The sequence below is a fragment of the Vipera berus genome (genome assembly GCF_964194415.1).
Source record: "Vipera berus genome assembly, chromosome: Z".
In the NCBI taxonomy this organism is placed as follows: domain Eukaryota; kingdom Metazoa; phylum Chordata; class Lepidosauria; order Squamata; family Viperidae; genus Vipera; species Vipera berus.
In genome coordinates this window covers 53,831,097-53,851,360 of record NC_138205.1, presented here as the reverse complement: position 1 = coordinate 53,851,360, position 20,264 = coordinate 53,831,097, and the positions used below count along the sequence as shown (strand labels likewise).

General features: G+C 46.2%; 1 protein-coding gene across 1 annotated transcript in view; it reads right to left on the bottom strand.

Moving 5' to 3' along the window:
- Nucleotides 1–20,264, bottom strand: part of LOC308678982 (transmembrane protease serine 11A-like) — a gene marked incomplete at both ends in the record, with an annotated part of 75,971 nt that overhangs the window by 2,005 nt on the left and 53,702 nt on the right. Inside the window, 3 exons of the mRNA XM_081346211.1 lie at nt 4,824–4,966; nt 18,287–18,546; nt 19,263–19,431. Of these exons, the coding sequence (XP_081202337.1) occupies nt 4,824–4,966; nt 18,287–18,546; nt 19,263–19,431 (572 nt within the window). The remainder of the gene's footprint in view (nt 1–4,823; nt 4,967–18,286; nt 18,547–19,262; nt 19,432–20,264) is intronic.

The window sequence follows — 20,264 nt, the reverse complement described above, 5'->3', positions numbered from 1 at the left end:
CTGACAATGGGAAAAGGACCTAGGTATTTTGGTCCTAATTTCTTACTAGGCAATTTGAGTCACGCATATTTTGTGAATAAGTAAATTTTCCCCCCAACATGAAACGATCTCTGGGGAACCCTTTTCTTATCAGCTTGTTTTTTATAAGTCTCCAAGGCTTTTTTCAACATGGTTTTCATTTTGTCCTATACTTCCCCCACCCTGCCAGCCATTGGTCAAGAGTCTGGGAGGTAGATGGTCCTTGAGGACGCAGAGGTATTGGGTTGAATTCCTTCCCCGTAGGAATCTTAAAAGGCATAAAACCATGCTGCGATGAACGGTGTTGTTGTAAGCCACCTCAGCGAAAGGGAAGAGGTCAATCCAGTTCATTTGTTGATAGTCCACATAGCATCTACATCCATTTGTACCCCTGTCTTGAGGACTATGAGCTTGACAGCTAGGGTAAAAGGGTCGTTTTCTCCCTTGTCATCGCTGTCGTAGGAGGCCAGAGCGGGTGTGGTTCCAGCTGGAGTCTCAGCTCTTTCCTGCATAGGTGATGCGGTCTGGATGACAGGTTCTTGTGCAACCCTGCTTGACTTTTCTTTTGTCAGCCACTGGGCAGGTTTCTTCTTCTCCAGCGGTCCCAATCTGCCTTTCTGCTGGGGATATGGGACCAGACAATTCGCCGCTTGATGTCCCTGTTGGCCACATCTGAAGCACTTGATCGGTGGGCCCGTAGGTGGCTTAGGAGATTCCCCGGCTGTGGTTGCTGAGATTCTCCATGGTGGCAGCCATCTGGTTTGTTCTGGCTTCGACTCGGTTTCTGGATGAGTCGGCTTCTTATAGTGAGCAAGCTCGATGTCTAGCTTCACTGTCACTCGGTACCACTCTTGTAGTTGATCAGGAACTCCCCGAGTGATACAGGCCTGGGATAGATGGTCATCTAGTCCCTCTTTGAAGTGATGTACCAGGGAGTGCTCTGGCCACCTCTTAATCTGATCTGCCACCCTCCAAAATTCCCACATATATTCCAATGCAGGCCTGCTGGCTTGCTTCACCTTGTGAATATATTTTTTGGCTTTGAGAGATATGGATGCATCCTCGAATCTGGTTATCAAACCTCAGATGAAAAGATGGAGGTTCCCTAGTTCAGTCGCTTGTTTGTTGTACAAGTTATTTAGCCACTCAGATGCTTCTCCCTCTAAATTGGCTGCAAAAACATTGACCAGGGCAAGTGGGGTCGGGGTAAAAATTGGCATTTTGGTTCATATGGGAATGCATCTGATTGAGGAAGAAAACCAACTTCTCCAGATCGCCATCAAAAATGGCCTTAAAAGGTGGTGCAATTATAGGTTGCTGCCCACCTAATTATTGTCCTCTCAGCTATGGTTCCATGCCCAACTACTGCTGGCCCCCGAGTGGCTGCTCTGCGCCTGGTGGTTGCTGTCTGTGCAACAGATTGCACAGTCACCCCAGCTGTTGAACCAAGTCGTGTTGAACCTCTATGTTCAGGTTGGCTCTAAGTGCAGGTCTCTGGCTCGGGTGATGGCGGTTGTGATAATCGGGGCTGTGTGACCAATGGTAGTAATGGTCAGGGCTCTCATGGTACCACTAGCAATCAGGGCTTCAATGGTTTCGGTGATGGTCTGCACTTCAGTAGCGTGGGCGTCTCTTGGGACTGTCATAACAATTCTGCCATCTGGGGCTTTCATGGCAGTGGTGCCTATCAGGAGACCTTGACGAGCGATGCTGGTCAGGGCTTCTCCGAGGGTCAGGACTGTCACAAAGGCATCTCTCAGGGCTGTCGTAACAATTCCACCATCTGGAGCTTTCGCAGCAGTGATGCCTGTCAGGAGACTGTGACGCCGATCAGGCCTTCTCCAATAGCCAAGGCTGTCACTTCATGAGTGGCGTTCTGGACTCCTTGATGCTCAACGACAGCCCGGACTGTCATCCCATGACTGAAGGTCAGGACTCTTCCTCCCCACTGGGTTTCAGGTTGATGCTGGTGGCTTCAGTGTGGAGTAGCCGCCCAAGCTCTGTCACTGGGACTAAGGTTTCTTCTGGGCATAGATTGGTGCTGATCTTGCTGGTCATCATGCTCACTAATGGGCAAGGAGAGGGTGACCTGCCCCTCGCTTCTCACGTCTAGCCCCTTGAATTTCTCCACCAACTTCCCCACCAATTGGCGACGGAGTGCAGACAGGTACTTCCACTCATCCGAAACTTCTGCCGCCACCAACCTTTTTGTTCTTCTCCGATCGGGGAAGCGTGATTCCTGCAAGGCACCCACTTGCAACTCCGACTCAGCTACTCTTGAAGAACTCTTCCTCGATTGGGCTGTCTCAGGATGCTTAGCGGCTCCAATGGGCAGGGTCCACTCCCCAGGACCACAATAGCTCCCGCATTTTGGGTGTCGCTCCCACTGCCAGCAGTTCCAAACTCACTTTCTCCAACGACACAAGGGCTTGCGCTTCCTCCACTGAGGCAGCTGCCATAGTCAGGGTGCTGGTTGTGGGTGCATCTTTTTTCTCCATGCTGAATCTTCCCTGAATCTTTGTCTACCTTCCCTCTGATTTGGGAAGGTGACTGGAGCTCAGGACCCCAAAGGATGTTAGAGTAGATAGGATTCTTGGGTTAATGTCATGGCTCCGATAGATGAAACCAGTAAAAGAACTTCAAGGCAAGAATTCTTCCTTAAAGAACATTTTATTTAGGAAACAAAGTATCGGCACTTACATAGTTGAACCCAAGAATGAGATTCCCTCCTCCCAGATACAAAGTAACAAATTGCAATTCCCAACCCACAAGAGCTGTCATAAATCACATTCCCCAATTAGCACTAAACGTGGGCTTTCCTCCCCGGCCCCTCAGCCCACCAAAACCTTATCTCAGACATGTCAAACAAAAGGCCCGGGGGCCGGATGCGGCCCGCGAAGTGGTTTCATGTGGCCCACGAAGCCATCCTGGAAACAGTGAGGGAACGGTCCCCACTGCCTTGGCCCTGGCCCAGAGACCCTCCTTCTGCCAGAGACCCTCAGATCTGACCCACTCCTGCCTAGGCCCCCATAGGCACCCTTGATGCGAACAATGTGGAGCTGGCCATGCCCACCCAGTAGGCCATACACGCACTAGCCATGCCTACCCAGTAGGCCACGCCCACCCAGGCCATACCCACCCGGCCCCCTGAGGGCAACCGCAATGCTGATGCGGCCCTCAATGAAATTGAGTTTGACACCCCTGCCTTATCTGAACAGGTCCCTGAGTTTCCACACTTCTACATTGTTATGGCTAGCTAAATCCTCAGGCATTTACCTCATCCCACCTTCTACATTTGAACTCTAGAAGAATAGAAAGGCACATTAAAACCAAAAGTAAAAATGGCTGCTGGTTCTCAGTTGTCAGAGCAACGACATCCATTGTCACAGCGTTGGCAACATACAGAAGAGGACAAGCAGCACATGCAGTTTCCAAAGCTAGATATCCCTAAATAATCTTTAGAACTGGTATTAACAACAGCTAGAAACCCAATATGACAAGGTGCCATGATTGCCTAAAATACCGGTAATAAATTAATTTGTGTACTTCTTCTGCTGCAATAATAATAACAACAATAACATTTGAATATGGATGTCAATAGCCTCTGGAGGAATTATACTTCCTCAATTTGTTTGGGACTTTTTCTAATTGGCAATTCTGTTGGAAGCCCTAGGCCTGTATGCAAAGATGGAATCTTGTTAGAATTTGCTGTTAGGCTTTGATTAGACCAGTAATTCTTAAACTATGGGCGGTTACCCTTAAAGGCATAATCTGATCAAATCTTGATAATGGAGCCATTTATTTGTTTGTAAATCAAGGATCCGGATGGAACTGCTGCTTCCAGAAACTTGAGTAAAATAACAAGCTGCTTTTCTGGGTGGGGGTGGGGTAGTGATGTTATTCAATCTGAGTCAAACAGTTCAAGAATCACTGATTTAGACAAACTGACTTTCTATTATATTTCTTACCTACAATTTGGGTTGCATAGTAGCTGCCTCTGTCCAGAATAGGTTTCAGTCTTCTAAGATCTCTACTTGTTCTACTAGCTCTTCCTCCCTGCTTCTACCTTCTTTGCTTTCCCCAAATGCCTTCACCTTTTCTTTTAAAGTTCTCCATGGCAAGTTGATTGCAGCATGTTGGCTGTGCCATGTTGTCCCATTCCACCCTGAGTATTGCCTTATGACACCACTGCTCCACAAGCTACCTTAATTGCCAATAAATTTCTGGGTGCAATTCAAAATCCTGATGACCACCTATAAAAACCTTTATGGCATAAGACCAGGTTATTTGCAGAATTGCCATTCTCCCATGGTTTCTGTCTATATGTATGACTATGTAGATCAATGTGCTTCAGGTTCTCTTGATCACATAATGTCACATATTGAGACCAAAACATTATTTCTTGATCATTCTTTATCATGGCATCTGTTGTCTGGAGTGGTATCTCCCCAGAGATCCATATGCCTTCCATCTTGGTGATGTTCCAGACATCATTATAAATTTAGTCTTTTTCCCAGGCCTTGAAGTAGAATGCTTATCTCTAACACAGGATTTTCTTTTTATTGTTTTCTGTTTTTTAAGTATAAATTACCCAGACCCATTTTTGAGTCATGCAATCTCTAAATCTCATATCTAATTAAATATTGCTCAATACATTAAAATGTATTTTTTAAAAAGACTAAAAGATAAGATTAATTTTGACAGATTCATGATAATTAGTATTCCACAAATAGCACTTAAATCCCTAAATTGGATTAATGCTGAATCATTTTTAGCCCACTGGTTGAGATAAGATATAACCATACCTGGCATGAATCAATTCCTCCTTCAAGATATCCAGCACATATCATTCCAGGTTTTATTGCCCCATTGTACACTTCCTTTCTATTGCAAACTTTGGAGTCTATGAGTTTTACTGTTGCTTCCTGAAGGACATTAGGAGTTTCACCTGAACAGAAATATCCAGTTATTTTCCCAGATTATTTGCACTAAGACAGGAAAGGCATTAAATAACATATTCAGCACATACAATATTTGCTTGTTTGTTAAATTTATATAGCTCCTGCATTACCAGTGACTTTGGCTGGTTTACAGTGGTATAAAAGCATAAATATAAAAGCATTAAAATAACAAAACACAATATTAAATAAAGGTTAAGAACCAAGAGTATGAATGGTATGATTTATCTCTCACTCAGCTCACCACTTCCATCATAACATACCCCATCAGGGTCCCAAGCCCACCAGCACATTAATACATATTTTCACACTTTACTGCTGCCACACCCAATTTTTTAAGCTCAATCTGTCTTTTTTAAGATTAAGATTGTTGCCCAAACAAAGAATATCTATCATTTCCTGCTAACAATAACAGTACTAAATAAATTAGTGAGTATTGTTCTAATAAATAAGTACTAAATAGGCATTTTTATAAGAAAAATATAGGTATTGAAACCTGAATAAATATTATGAGAAGGTAGCAGAAATTAATCTGAATTTTCCCTTTAGAAGATATTAGAAAGGAAAATATGAGTAGTAATGAAGAAAATTGTTTATTTGGGGCAAATGTATTTCAGTTTCAATGACAAAGTCAGTGAAATTTTATTATATTAAAAACTAAACTGCCTGTGGCCCATTTGGTCATCCTTTGAGAGAAAGGTAGGGCACTCTGATGTGGTTAGAATGAACATTAAATTTTCCTGAATAGTATTGCAATCACTTTGCTTTAAAAATAACCAGAGGTGGGCAAAAAAGCAGGGGGAAAAGGAGCAAGTTCAAATTTCCTGCCAGTTTTGGCATTGACTTTGCTTGTGGAAAACTGGCAAACATCAGAAATCATGGCCATTTGAACTCAGGAATACTATAATGTCCACACCTGTGTGAACCTCAGGGTAATTTCAATTTCACTGGATTAATAGTTCCTGGATTATTTTTACATATTCTTTAAGTTAGTAGAGATAATTATTTTGGTTTAAAAATTGTTGTAGTATAATCCACCATTTGGGCTAATGTGAGGGTTCAAACAACCAAATATAATTATAGTATATAGATATACTGAATGTGGAGATCAGTGTTGAATCATTTTTTATTCCCTAGTGTTTCAAAAGGACAACAAAAGCTATGATTAATTGGTTCTTCATTATTCAGTAGCTGACTAATACTACTTAAGGCTCTGTTTTTTATTTTTATTTCTCTTAGATCTAGTACTAGCACAACTACAGTTCTGAATTTAGCCTCAAGTAATCTTCATTAATCTTGCAAGAATAGGCTGGGAGTGCAAGAAATGAAGTTGGCAAGACAGGAGAGAGTGGTTTCCAAGTGAGACAGTATTGTAGATGGCTCAGGACTATTAAACAAATGATCAAATTTTTGCAGATTTAAAAAGACCTAGGATTTAAAGATAGGGACAGACATATATACATCAACTTTAATTGTGTCTATGGATTGTATCTGTGGAAATTTCTAAATATTGCCCCAATTTGTAATAATCTTATGAATATCTGTATGTCTGTAAACTTTTGCCAGAAAAAAAATCTGAATATAATATCTGAAATGAAGACTGATAGGAAATATCTTTTTCAATCATTTTATCAATTTCTCACCAGTCAATTCCAGTCTCTTTCTTACCATTTTGAGGGAAGGACTAAAAATGGGCTGGTCATTGAAACAATTCTTTCATTTCCAAAAGCAATATGGGCTAAAAATTTGTAACAAGTGAATTGTCACTAATGATATATTGTTATGTTCTACTCCTGTTTTTTTCTTTTCATTTCTTTTCTTTTTTCCTTTCTTTCTCTTCCTTTCTTCCCTTCTTTCTTTTTTTGTTGCTCCTTTTTGGATTAGAAGTACCGGTAGTCCTGGGTTACAATGGCAATTGGGACCAGAATTTCTGTTGCTATGTGATGTGTTCTTAAAGCACAATGTCACATGACCAAATAATTTAGTAATGGCAGTCCTAGCAGTCCACATTGCCATTGTAACCCAAGAACTGCACAGGTTGTTAAGCAGGAAGACGCAGGTACTATAAAGTCAGCTATGCAAAAAAGTGATGGGAGTAGGAACAGCTTCTGACTTTGCTTGTGTAAAGCCAACAGTTGAATGTCAAAAACCACAATCACATAATCATGAGTTACTGCAATGTCATAATCACAAGCTGGACTGAGTGTCTGGAATGTGATTATATATGATGGGAACACTGCAACAGCCAAAACTATGGACTGGTCATAAGTCCCCTCTATCCAGCACCATTGTAATTTTAAACTGTTGCTGAATGAGTGATTGAAACAAGGATTACATATACAGGTAATCCTTGAGATACAACATGTCCCATGTTGCAACTGTCATTAAGCATCTCATCAAATGACCCCCCTCATCTCTGCTCTCCCCAATGAATTATTAAACTTTAAATATTAAGCAAAGCATGGGATCCCTTGAGAAGGGCAGGCTCTTGGTCCTTCCAAGTCTTTCACTTCTGAGATGCCCAATGGTCCACCTCCCACTTTTTGGGTCATCGTAAGCCTTTTCCCATTCCCTACTGAGTCCTTCCAAGCCTTAGGCCTGATTCCCACCCCACCAAGCCAAACACCCTCTCCTCACTTATCTTTTGAAGAGCTCCAGGTCTTCCAAAGGGCTGGAATGGATTGCTTCAGTACACAACTGCATGGGTGAGTCCAGAAGCAACTGCCATTTTGTCCAGCCCACAAAATAGTAGTTGCTTTTGGGTCCCTGTCACAGGGCCTGAGGACAAAGTGCTTCAGGTCTGCCCAAAGCTGCGGAAGCTTCTGAAAGCTGCAAAGAGCTTCTGCAATGCTGTACAAACCATGTTAAGTCAGCAAACTGGATTGATTTATTACATGGTCACATGGTGTAATTCCAGAAGTGGCAACGATTCAGGGGTGTAACCACAATTCATGGATGCATATCCAGAAATCTTCAAAAGGTAAGTGTGGTGGATGATGGGTATGCTGTAGCAGGCCCAAGAGTTGCAGGGTCCCAGCAAAGGAGGATGGGGCAGAGAGGCAAGGAGCACTGCAGTGTCCCTGTGATTGGCCGTAGGGCAAATCATTCCAGAGGACTGCAGCCATTGTAATTTTGAAATGGGGTCATATATAGCTTTTGGTGGGGGGTCTTTTTTAACTGCTAATATTATTAAATGCCTGCACGTATATCAAGACTACCTGTTTCTTCAAATTCTTCAAGTGGAGTCATACTGACTGCTGATATACAGATGGATTTGGGGTAGGTTTGTGAAGGTTTGAGTTAACCTCTTCAGTATTTTTCATATTAAGTAACCTCCCCAAATTTCCAAATATAAAAACAAGGTTCAGTAACCTGTAGCCCCATAACCATAAAATCTTGCTGTCCTCTGGGTTATTATTGCTGAAAACTGGTGGAACAGTTTCATGCCATTCCAAGTAAGAAAAGCTCCCCCCCCAATTAAGTGAAATCTTGTCAAGTTTAAGATGGCTAATTACTGTTTTACATTCTTACATACTTTTGGTACTGTCCATAGACGATGCAGTAAAAGTGCTACACTCAATTTGCCAGCAAATTTGGAAAACTCAACAGTGGCCACAGGATTGGAAAAGATCAGCTTACATTCCAATTCCAAAGAAAGGCAGTGCCAAAGAATGTTCAAACCATCGCACCATTGCACTCATTTCTCATGCTAGTAAAGTTATGCTTAATATCCTACAAGCTAGACTCCAGCAGTATGTGGATCAAGAACTACCAGAAGTACAGGCAGGATTTCGAAGAAGCAGAGGAACTAGAGATCAAATTGCCAACATACGCTGGATCATGGAGAAAGCTAGAGAGTTCCAGAAAAACATCTACTTCTGCTTCATTGACTATGCTAAAGCCTTTGATTGTGTGGATCATTTATTTATTTATTATTAATTCGGTTTATATACCGCCCTACTCCCAAAGGACTCAGGGCGGTTTACAAGGCAAAATTTAAAAACAATACAATATAAAATTAAAATAAAATAAAATTAAGTCTAGCCGCAAAAAACTAAAATCACAATTTAAAAACATTAAACCCCTCAGTCCAGACAAGATAGCTCAAAGAGCCAGGTTTTTAGGTCCCGGCGAAATGAACGAAGGTCGGGGGCAGTCCGGAGTTCTGTTGGCAGTTGATTCCATAGGGCAGGCGCGCCCACAGAGAACGCCCTCCCCCTGGGGATCACCCATCGGCAATCCTTGACCGACGGTAACCTGAGGAGGCCCTCCCTGTGGGAGCGCACAGGACGATGGGAAATTGACGCTGGCAGCAGGTGCTCCCTCAGATAATCCGGGCCCATGCCATTTAGGGCTTTATAGGTCATCACCAGCACCTTGAATCTCACACGGAGGGCAACTGGAAGCCAATGCAGCTCGCGGAGAAGAAGTGTTACATGGGAGTATCGGGAGACTCCCATCACAACTCGCGTGGCTGCATTCTGCACCAGCTGAAGCCTCCGAGTGGTCTTCAGGGACAGCCCCATGTAGAGAGCATTGCAGTAGTCTAGCCGGGAGGTCACGAGCGCATGGGTGACTGTGCGTGGGGCATCTCGGTCCAGATAGGGCCGTAACTGGTGCACCAGGCGAACCTGGGCAAAAGCCCCCCTGGCCACGGCTCCTATATGATCTTCCAAACTGAGCCGTGAATCCAGGAGGACGCCCAAGTTGCGGGCCCTATCAATGGGGGGTAACACCTCACCCCCCCATAGTTAACGATGGAAAAGATTGGTTAGTCATAACAAACTGTGGCAAGTTCCTAAAGAGATGGGTGTACCTGTTGTGACTCAGGGCCAGCCTGTGGGTCCGACAGCCGGGTCCGATGTATCGGAGGACTCAGATGTGGGGGAGGAGGGAAACGAACCGGCTGATGATGATTTGGAGGCTTTGCAGAGTCCTCAGCCGGGGACCTCTTCTCAGCTGTGTGAGCCCGAGAGTGCGGAGGATGATGACCCACAGCTGGCCCTGTTCAAGGACGCCCGACGTAGGAGGCAGACGAGCAGGGACAAACAAAGAAAGACTATGGGACTCCTCGGGAGGAGGCACAGGGAGACCACGCCCTGAGCTCTCTATAAAAGAAGTGTTTGGGGAGGGGCTGGTTGCTGAAAGCAACTTTTCCGCTTGAGAAGACAAGCTCTTGTGTTTTTGTTAACTGCGTAATTAAATCTTGGCAGAAGCCTTTTAGCCTTGGACGCTTTCCAGACTCTTCTCTTAATTAGGGGTTGCGAGAAGAGGGCTGGTTCAGAACAGTTTGCTTTCAGCCACCCACCCCTTAATACTACGATGGAGCAGCTTCTTGCCGAGAATGCCCAGCTCAACCAGCAACTCACCTTGCTGGCCACTCAGGTGGCACAACTGCAGGCTCAGGTACATGCTGCCCCCCCACCCAGGAGGAAATGTCAGTTAGCTATGCCGGATAAATTTGCTGGTAAACCAGAACTGTTTCCTGCCTTCCTGGGACAATGCCAGCTTTATATCAGCGTGAGAGCAGCTGATTTCCCCACTGACCGAGATAAGGTGGGATTCGTGTTGAGCCTTCTGTCGGGAGATGCAGCTCGTTGGGGCACGCCTCTGTTGGCACAGCCTAGCCCTTTGTTGGATAACTTTGGGGGGTTTTGTGACCATATGCGCCTCATGTACGAGGACCCGATTAAGGCGCAGACCGCCACCCGACGTCTGAAAGCTTTGAGGCAGGGTCAGCGCCCCCTACAGGCCTATATCAGCGATTTCCGGCTGCTTAGCCAGGATTCCGCCTGGAATGAGGCTGCGCTCGTGGATGCCTTTCAGGATGGCTTGTCAGAGGAGATGTTGGATGAGCTGGCCCGCGTGGACATTCCCTCAGATCTGAATGGGCTGATCCATCTTTGTCTGCGGATCGATGCCCGGCTGCAGCAGCGTAAGAGTCGCCGTGCCACCCCACAGACCCCTGCCGCCCCTGTTGTGCGTGAGCCCCCAGTCCAGAGGGAGGAGCCAATGGAGCTGGGTGCCGCCAGGTCCCGTCTATCGGTGACGGAAATGGACAGACGACGATCGGAGGGGTTGTGTTTTTACTGTGGGGACCCTGGACATTTGGCTGCTTCTTGCCCAAAGAAGCGTCAGCGGGCGTCAGTGACCAAGCCTGCTCCGAGAAAGTCCCCTGCTTTGCTATCGGGAAACGGCCCGAGCCCGATCTAGACGGTGTGAAAGATCGGGCGACCCACAACGATCACGCCGAGCGACGCCGTTCCGACGGTGCCTGTGAACCTCCACGGCATTTGATTTTGGAGGCACGACTGATCCTTCCTGGCAAGCCAGAGGGGATTCCGGTCCATGCCTTAATTGACTCTGGGGCTACCACTAACTTTATGGATTCGGCCTTTGTGGCCAAATGGGCTGTTCCCCAGTGTCCGGTGGATCCGCCCATGCTTGTGGAGACCATCGATGGTCGAGTGCTCCTGTCCGGGCCTATCACGGCTGCCACGCAACCCGTGTGTATGGCCATCAGTACCCATGTGGAGGCCATTCAGTTTTACGTCACTTCGGATCTGCACTTCCCCGTGGTCTTGGGACTGGCGTGGCTCCGGGCGCATGATCCACAGATCTATTGGTCTCAGAACTTGGTCACCTTCCCAAGTTTGCAGTGCGTGGACCACACCCGCCATATCTGTGCCGGCCAGGTGGAGGGTTCCTCAGGGGTTTCCTTGCCTCCCGTACTGTCCGACTTTGCTGACGTGTTCAGCGAGTCAGAGGCGGACCAATTACCCCCGCACAGGCCCTACGACTGCTCCATTGACCTAGTCCCTGATGCGCCTCTCCCAGTGGGGCGTTTGTACTCCATGTCGGAGCCCGAGTTGGCCGCATTGAGGGACTTCCTGACAAAGAACTTGGCTCGTGGATTCATCCGGCCCTCGTCCTCGCCAGTGTCTGCGCCCGTGCTCTTCGTCAAAAAGAAGTCGGGCGAGTTACGGCTTTGCTGTGACTACCGGAAACTCAACGCTATCACGGTGCGTAACCGCTACCCGCTGCCCCTCATCCCCGAGCTCTTGGACCGACTCCGGGAGGCTAAGATCTTCACGAAACTGGACCTGCGTGGAGCTTACAACCTCGTCAGGGTTCGGCCGGGTGATGAGTGGAAGACAGCGTTTGGTACTCGCTATGGACATTTCGAGTACACGGTGATGCCGTTTGGCCTGACCAACGCCCCCGCTGTGTTTCAGCATTTTATGAATGACATCTTTCGGGATCTGTTGGACCAGTTTGTTGTGATTTACCTGGACGACATCCTGATTTACTCCCCGTCGCGTGAAGCGCATCATCGGCATCTCCGTCAGGTCCTGCAGCGCCTCCGGAAACATCGGCTGTTTGCCAAGTTGGAGAAGTGCCAGTTCTACCAGGTGACCATTGATTTTTTGGGCCACCGCATTTCTCCTGAGGGCATCGCCATGGATCCAAGTAAAGTTGAGTCGTTGCAGAGTTGGCAACCCCCGCGTCGCGTGAAGGATGTTCAGCGACTTCTTGGATTTGCCAACTACTATCGGACATTCATCCCTGGCTTTGCTGCCTTGACAGCCCCCCTCACCCGGCTCCTGCAGAAGAAGACTCGGTTCCAGTGGAACGCCCCCGAACAACAGGCGTTCCAAGCTTTGAAGGACGCCTTCATGAAGGAGCCCATCTTGAAGCATCCTGACCCGCAACGGCCGTTTGTCGTGGAGGCGGACGCCTCCGACATTGCCATTGGGGCCGTGTTACTCCAGGCAGCGACGCCCAACGGTACCCTTTTCCCTTGCGCGTATCACTCTTGGAAATTGAATCCCGAGGAGCGCAACTATACCATCTGGGAGAAGGAGCTGCTGGCCATCAAGGCGGCGTTCGAGGCTTGGAGGCATCATCTGGAGGGGGCGCGGCATCAAATCGAGGTCCGGACGGACCACAAGAATCTGGAAAGCCTGCAGACCGCTCGGAATTTGAACCAACGCCAGATCCGGTGGTCCCTCTTCTTTGCGAGGTTTGACTTCCGGGTGCGGTACATACCAAGCGGGCACAACCAGAGAGCGGATGCTCTGTCCAGGAAGCCCGAGTACACCCGAGTGGAAGACAAGCTTCCGCCCAGGACAGTGATCCCCGTCGAGTCTTTTGCTGCGGTGCGGGAGCCGGTGGATATACGGGCTCGGATCCGGGAGGCGCAGCAGCAGGAGGCGTGGGTGGCTCAGCGGAAGGAAGAGGTGGGGCCAGATTCGCCTTGGTCGGTCACGGATGGACTCCTGTATTATCGTGACCGGCTCTATGTTCCAGGAGGGCCACTCAGGGGACTCGTCCTCAGCCAATGTCATGATAACCCGGCTGCGGGGCATTTTGGCCTGTTCAAGACTCTGAACCTGGTCTCCCGTACCTTCTGGTGGCCCCGAGTCCGACACGATGTCCAGTCTTATGTCACCTCCTGCGTCCCATGCAGGCAGGCCAAGTCAGCGACAGGGGCCCCGCCTGGTTTACTGCAGCCTTTGCCAACGCCCAAGAGACCCTGGGGGGCTGTGTCCATGGACTTTCTGACGGATCTACCCCCATCCTCCGGCTTCACGACAGTGTTTGTGGTGGTGGACATGTTGACCAAGATGGCGCACTTCATCCCCTGTCGCGGCTTACCGTCAGCTCGCGCCACTAGTCGCATGTTCATCCAACAGGTGTTCCGGCTGCACGGCCTTCCCGATAGAGTCGTCTCCGATAGGGGGGCCCAGTTTACAGCCCGCTTCTGGCAGGAGTTGATGCGGGCGTTGGACATTAAGGTTTGCCTCTCGTCCGCGCATCATCCTCAGACCGACGGGGGTACCGAGAAGGTCATCGGCATCTTAGAGCAGTATCTGCGCTGCTATGTTAACCTGCAGCAGGACAACTGGGTGGACTATTTGGCCATAGCCGAGTTTGCCTTTAACAACTCGCAACACACCTCCACGCAGATGACACCGTTCTTGGCCAACGTGGGTTATCACCCCAGGTTCTTCCCTCTTTCTCCCGTGGACTCACCGGAGCCGGCAGCGAACGAATTCATGGCGGAGTTACAGGCGATCCATCGGTTGGTGCGACGGCAGCTGGAGAAGGCCAAGGCCGACTACAAGAGGTTCGCCGATCGGTCGAGAAGGGATACGCCTCCACTATCGGTGGGGGATCGGGTCTGGCTGTCCACCAGGAACCTACCATCCACTCGGCCGGCGAGGAAGCTGGACCACCGTTACCTTGGACCGTTCCCAGTCGAGGCCGTCATCAACCCGGTCGCCTATCGTTTAACTCTGCCACGTTCCCTGCGCGTGCACCCCGTCTTCCATCGGTCCTTGTTGGTCCCCGAACAACCGGCCTGTCCACTTCGCCAAGCGGAACCTCCCCCATCAGGAACTCGTGATGGAGGCAGCACCCCCGAGTACGAGGTCGCCAGCATCAGGGATTCCCGCTGGCTGAAAGGTCGCTTCCAGTACCTGATCGAGTGGAAAGGGTACGGGCCGGAGGACTTCACATGGGAAGATGCGACCGCCGTTCATGCCCCTGCGTTGGTGACTGCTTTTCACGAACAGTTCCCATCCCGACCGCATCCGGATCGGCAGACCCGAGGGAAGGGCCCTGCGGTGCGGGATAGTGTTGTGACTCAGGGCCAGCCTGTGGGTCCGACAGCCGGGTCCGATGTATCGGAGGACTCAGATGTGGGGGAGGAGGGAAACGAACCGGCTGATGATGATTTGGAGGCTTTGCAGAGTCCTCAGCCGGGGACCTCTTCTCAGCTGTGTGAGCCCGAGAGTGCGGAGGATGATGACCCACAGCTGGCCCTGTTCAAGGACGCCCGACGTAGGAGGCAGACGAGCAGGGACAAACAAAGAAAGACTATGGGACTCCTCGGGAGGAGGCACAGGGAGACCACGCCCTGAGCTCTCTATAAAAGAAGTGTTTGGGGAGGGGCTGGTTGCTGAAAGCAACTTTTCCGCTTGAGAAGACAAGCTCTTGTGTTTTTGTTAACTGCGTAATTAAATCTTGGCAGAAGCCTTTTAGCCTTGGACGCTTTCCAGACTCTTCTCTTAATTAGGGGTTGCGAGAAGAGGGCTGGTTCAGAACAGTACCAGACTATCTTATTTGTCTCTTGAGAAACCTATATGTGGGCCAAGAAGCAACAGTGAGAACTGGACATGGAACCACTGATTGGTTCAAAATTGGGAAAGGAGTCCGGCAAGGCTGTATACTGTCACACTGCTTATTTAACTTATATGCAGAGCACATGATGAGAAAGGCAGGGCTAGATGAATCAAAAGTTGGAATTAAGATTGCCGGAAGAAATATCAACAACCTAAGATATGCAGATGATAGCACTCTAATGGCAGAAAGTGAAGAAGAACTAAAGAGCCTCTTGTTGCGGGTGAAGAAGGAGAGTGCAAAAGTTGGGTTGAAACTTAACATTAAGAAAACCAAGATCATACCATCCGGCCCTCTCAATTCCTGGCAAATAGATGGGGAAGAAATGGAGGTAGTGACAGATTTTATTTTCCTGGGCTCCAATATCACTGCAGATGGGGACTGTAGCCAAGAAATTAAAAGACGCTCCTCAAGAGGAAAGCCATGGCAAATCTAGACCAGTGTTTTTCAACCACTGTTCCGCGGCACACTAGTGTGCCGCGAGATGTTGCCTGGTGTGCCGTGGGAAGAATTGAAAAAACACTGACCTAGGAGACAGCGGTGAGAGGAGGAGGAGGAGGAGGAGGAGGAGGAGGAGGAGGAGGAGGAGGAACAGCCACGGGCAGAGCGGCGCTGCAAGACTCTCTGGCGGGGAGCCTTGGCTAAGCTGACGGCCCTACTTTGCTGGAAGCAAAAGCCCGGGAAAAGAAGTGGGCTCAACCTCTCTAGGCACCAGGGCTCCACGCCAGCGTAGCTCCGCCCCCTTCTCTGGCTTCGGAAGGTCTCTTGCTGAAGAGAGAGAAGCTGGGGAGAGGCGACCGGCTCGCTTATCGGAAGAGGACGGGCGGGCGGCTAGCCCGGCTCGCCTGAGCTGTCGCGTGGTTGGTTGCCTGCAACGTTCGAAAAAGCTCTTCTTCCCCAGCACGCGCCGCTTACTCCTTACTCCCCGCGCGGCTGAGGATGCGAGACTCCCGCCTGGTCGGCTGCCTGGTTGCTCGCCGCGACCCCTCGCCCCAGCCCAAAATAGAGGGATCTGACCGCTTCGCTCTTGGAGGCTTCGCTTGCGTCTGAAAAATTACATGGCTGATTTTTTTTTAACCTGTCCTTTTGATATGTTGCATAATAAAATGTCCTTTGGACCAAAGCAATTAAAAACCTTTGGGGTTTCCCCCCCCTCTGGAGTGAAGTGCTTTTGATGGTAAAGGTGAGAAAGAAAGAAAAAAGGAAGGGAAAAAAGGAGAAAGGGGGAAGGGGAAAAGGGAGGGAGAAAGAAAAAAAAGGAGAATAGAAAAGAAAGAGAGAGAGACAGGAAGGGAGGAAGGAAGGAAGGAAAAAAAGCAGGAAGAAAAATTGAAAAGAAATGCAAGTAGCTTCCAGTTTCCACAACAGGTAGAAAGCAAGAAATTGAGAGAGGGAGGGAAAGAAAGTGGGAGAGAGAAAGGCAGGAAAGAAAGGAAGGAAGATAGAAAGAAAGAAAGAGAAAAGAAAGAGAGAAAAAGAAAGAAAGAAAGAAAAAGAAAGAAAGAGAGAGAGAAAGAAAGAAAGAAAGAAAGAAAGAAAGAAAGAAAGAAAGAAAGAAAGAAAGAAAGAGAAAGAAAGAAAGAAAGAAAGAAAGAAAGAAAGAAAGAAAGAAAGAAAGAAAGAAAGAAAGAAAGAAAGAAAGAAGAAAGAAAGAAGAAAAATAAATGAAGGAGAAAAATGCAGAAAGAAAAATTAAAAAGAAATGCAAGTAGCTTCCAATTTCCACAACAAGTAGAAAGCAAGAAATTGAGAGAGGGAGGGAAAGAAAGTGGGAGAGAGAAAGGAAGGAAGGAAGATAAAGAAAGAAAAGAGAGGGAGGGAAGAGAGGGAAGGAAGGAAGAAAGAAAAGAAGGGAAAAAAGAAAATACAGAAAGATAAATTAAAAAGAAATGCAAGCTTTCCTTTTCCTTCACAGCAAAAACAAACAAACAAAAGCCCCAAAATAAAATAAAATAAAATAAAGAGGCTAATAATAATAATAATAATAATAATAATAATAATAATAATAAGAAGAAGAAGAAGAAGAAGAAGAAGAAGAAGAAGAAGAAGAAGAAGAAGTTGGAAGGGACCTTGGAGGTCATCTAGTCCAACCCCTTGAGAACACAGGCCATCCTCGACTTACGACCATTCGTGTAGCGACCGTGGGGAGGTCCAACAGTGTGGAAAACGGTGGAGTGCCTCGTGATTTTTTTCATGAAACAAGTGTGCCTTTGCCCAAAAAAGGTTGAAAAACACTGATCTAGACAGCACACTAAAAAGCAGAGACATCACCTTGTCAACAAAAGTGCGTATAGTCAAGGCTATGGTCTTCCCAGTTGCAATGTATGGCAGTGAAAGTTGGACCATAAAAAAGGCTGAGCGCCAAAGAATTGAAGCCTTTGAACTATGGTGCTGGAGAAGACTCCTGCGAGTCCCTTGGACTGCAAGGTGATCAAACCGGTCAGTCCTAGAGGAGATCAACCCTGACTGCTCTTTAGAAGGCCAGATCCTGAAGCTAAAACTCAAATACTTTGGCCACCTAATGAGAAGGAAGGACTCACTGGAGAAGAGCCTAATGCTGGGAAAGGTTGAGGGCAAGAGAAGAAGGGGACGACAGAGAATGAGGTGGCTGGATGGAGTCACTGAAGCAGTAGGCGTGAGCTTATATGGACTCCAGAAGATGGTAGAGGACAGGAAGTCCTGGAGGAATGTTGTCCATAGGGTCGCGATGGGTTGGACACGACTTCGCAGCTAACAACAGCAGCAACAACAACATTCTTACACAATAAATGTCTGGACAGCCAACGTATTGTTAATAATCTTTCTGGATGCCAATCTAATTCTTGTTGGCTTGTAGTGGTTTCTTCTGCATTAATCTTTCTCAATTAATTCCTGTCACCACCTGCACTTTCTGTGCTTACTTTTTCTCTTTCAATTTTTACTATATTTTTTCATCTTCCTTAGTCTCATTTCTTCTCTATCTCCATGCAACTAATTTTCTTCCCTACATTAATTATTTGGCTGGCAAATGATAGACAAATATCTGCTCTGATTCAAAAAAGAATAATCTTTTCTTTCTCTTTATCTAAAATGTATAATTTGTGATTAGTATAAAATACAATAGTGTTCTAAATTGGCATGCTTACCCTCGTTACTAAGTGCTCCCCATCCTGTAACCACAGCATCAATATTATATGGAATCTTTTCATTTGAATCTGGGAGACAAATTCGATGAATAGCCTTTGTAAACTTTACACTTTTAGTCAACTGCAGAACAGCAATATCATGTTCATGACCTGCATTCTGGTATTTTTCATGAATTATAATTGTTTTGACAAGCCGTATCATTAGAGAAGGTCTTAAATACGTTCCAAAGCTAACTGTCCATTTATGTGGATTTTTTGCTCTGAAAACGAACAAAAGAGAAATGTCACTGTGAATTATCTGAGTTCTACCAAAAAGAGACTACTGAAAAATAAATCAAAAAAATATATTTGCATAATAAATCACAGGAATTGATGTATGTTAAATCTGTACCCATGTAATGGATTCAAATTAGCATTCTAATATTCATGGTTGCGCAGAAGATCTTTAAAATAGATGTGCAACATGTCATGAAGATTCAGAGTCCAAAATTGGCTGGTATGCAATGTTGTTTAACCCTTTCCCATGATCCCAGTGTCAGTCATGCTAAGCATTTAATCTCAAACCAAATATTCCTAAATCCACATTGGCTGGAACATAAGAAGGAAGCTACTTATAAGAGACCCAGTGTTCAAAAAGAATGGCTTATTATGGTTTCTTTAGTCTTCCTATACCCCTCGCATTCCTAGGCAGAGCTTTGTAGAGGATAACATTCTAAGAAGAAACATATTGTCAATGGAAAGAAATTTCAGAAAGGGAAAATGTGAAGTATGAAGACATTTCCCTGAAGATGGTTATTTCCTCAAAGAGGCCAATGGAATTCTGCATTTACCTCACATATGTGTTTCTAGTGAAGGCCATCTTCTTCAGGCCCTCTCCATTATTATATATTTTGAATTGTTTAATTTTAGATGTCAATCAAAGCTATTTAGAATACTAATTAAAATATATCATAGTTATTCTCATTTGGAAACTTACGCTCTGAAGCAATGTGCTGCAGATAGAAGCCATGTGTTGCTGATCAATGTTGCACCACAACGATGGATGTTGTTTCGCTGGAGACTGGCTTGCCATGGCCATTCCCCAGATGATACACCTCCAGTTATTCTTGATGATCCTAATGACCTGTTATATCGAAGCCCACAGACTATTAAAGCCAAGGGGAAAAAGATTTTTCAGCTTAATAAGTATGATATACATTGGTCATTAAACTGATCAGAATTGTAACAACAAAGACAAATCAAAGTTTACTCACATTTGTCAGCTTAACAGCAAAGCTCTGCACCAGGGGTGTCAAACTTGCAACATCATATTACATGTCGCAACATTTCATGACTTTTTTCCCACTGGCAATGGGGCAGTTTGACACCCCTGCTGTGCACTAACAAAATTTTACAAAGCAATACTCTCAAAGGCTAATCAAATTCAAGCACAATAAGAGTGTGTGTGTGTGTGTGTGTGCGCGCGCGCATGCTGCTAGGCTCTATAAAATTTGTAACAATTCCTCTCAGTCAAATAAAGTACTTTAAAATATACATATCAAAATATAAAATCAACCTATAAATAAAATGATAAAACACAAATTTCTAGAACTCTCTCAGTTCTAATCGGAGGCCATACCATCTAAGGAATCATGTTTAAGGATTTGTTGATCTATTTTCAAAGCAGCTACATGGCAGTTAGCTGCTGTAAGTGTTAGGCAATATTATATATGTAAATAGAGCAGAATAATATAAAATCATCAAATCTGCCTGGGAAATCCAGCAGTATAGTATGAATGTATTTTAAGTGCAAGTCCTTATAGAATGACAGAATAATAAAATACAACTTACAGTTTCAGTTTCCCCAGATGTACATGGGCAGTTTGTCTATTACTTTTTTTAAAAAAAATATTGTTTAAAAGTACAAATGGGAGAACATAATATCTAGCCGCAAACAATTCTCTTTGCAGTTCTGGAAAGATAAGTATCATGCCATGTA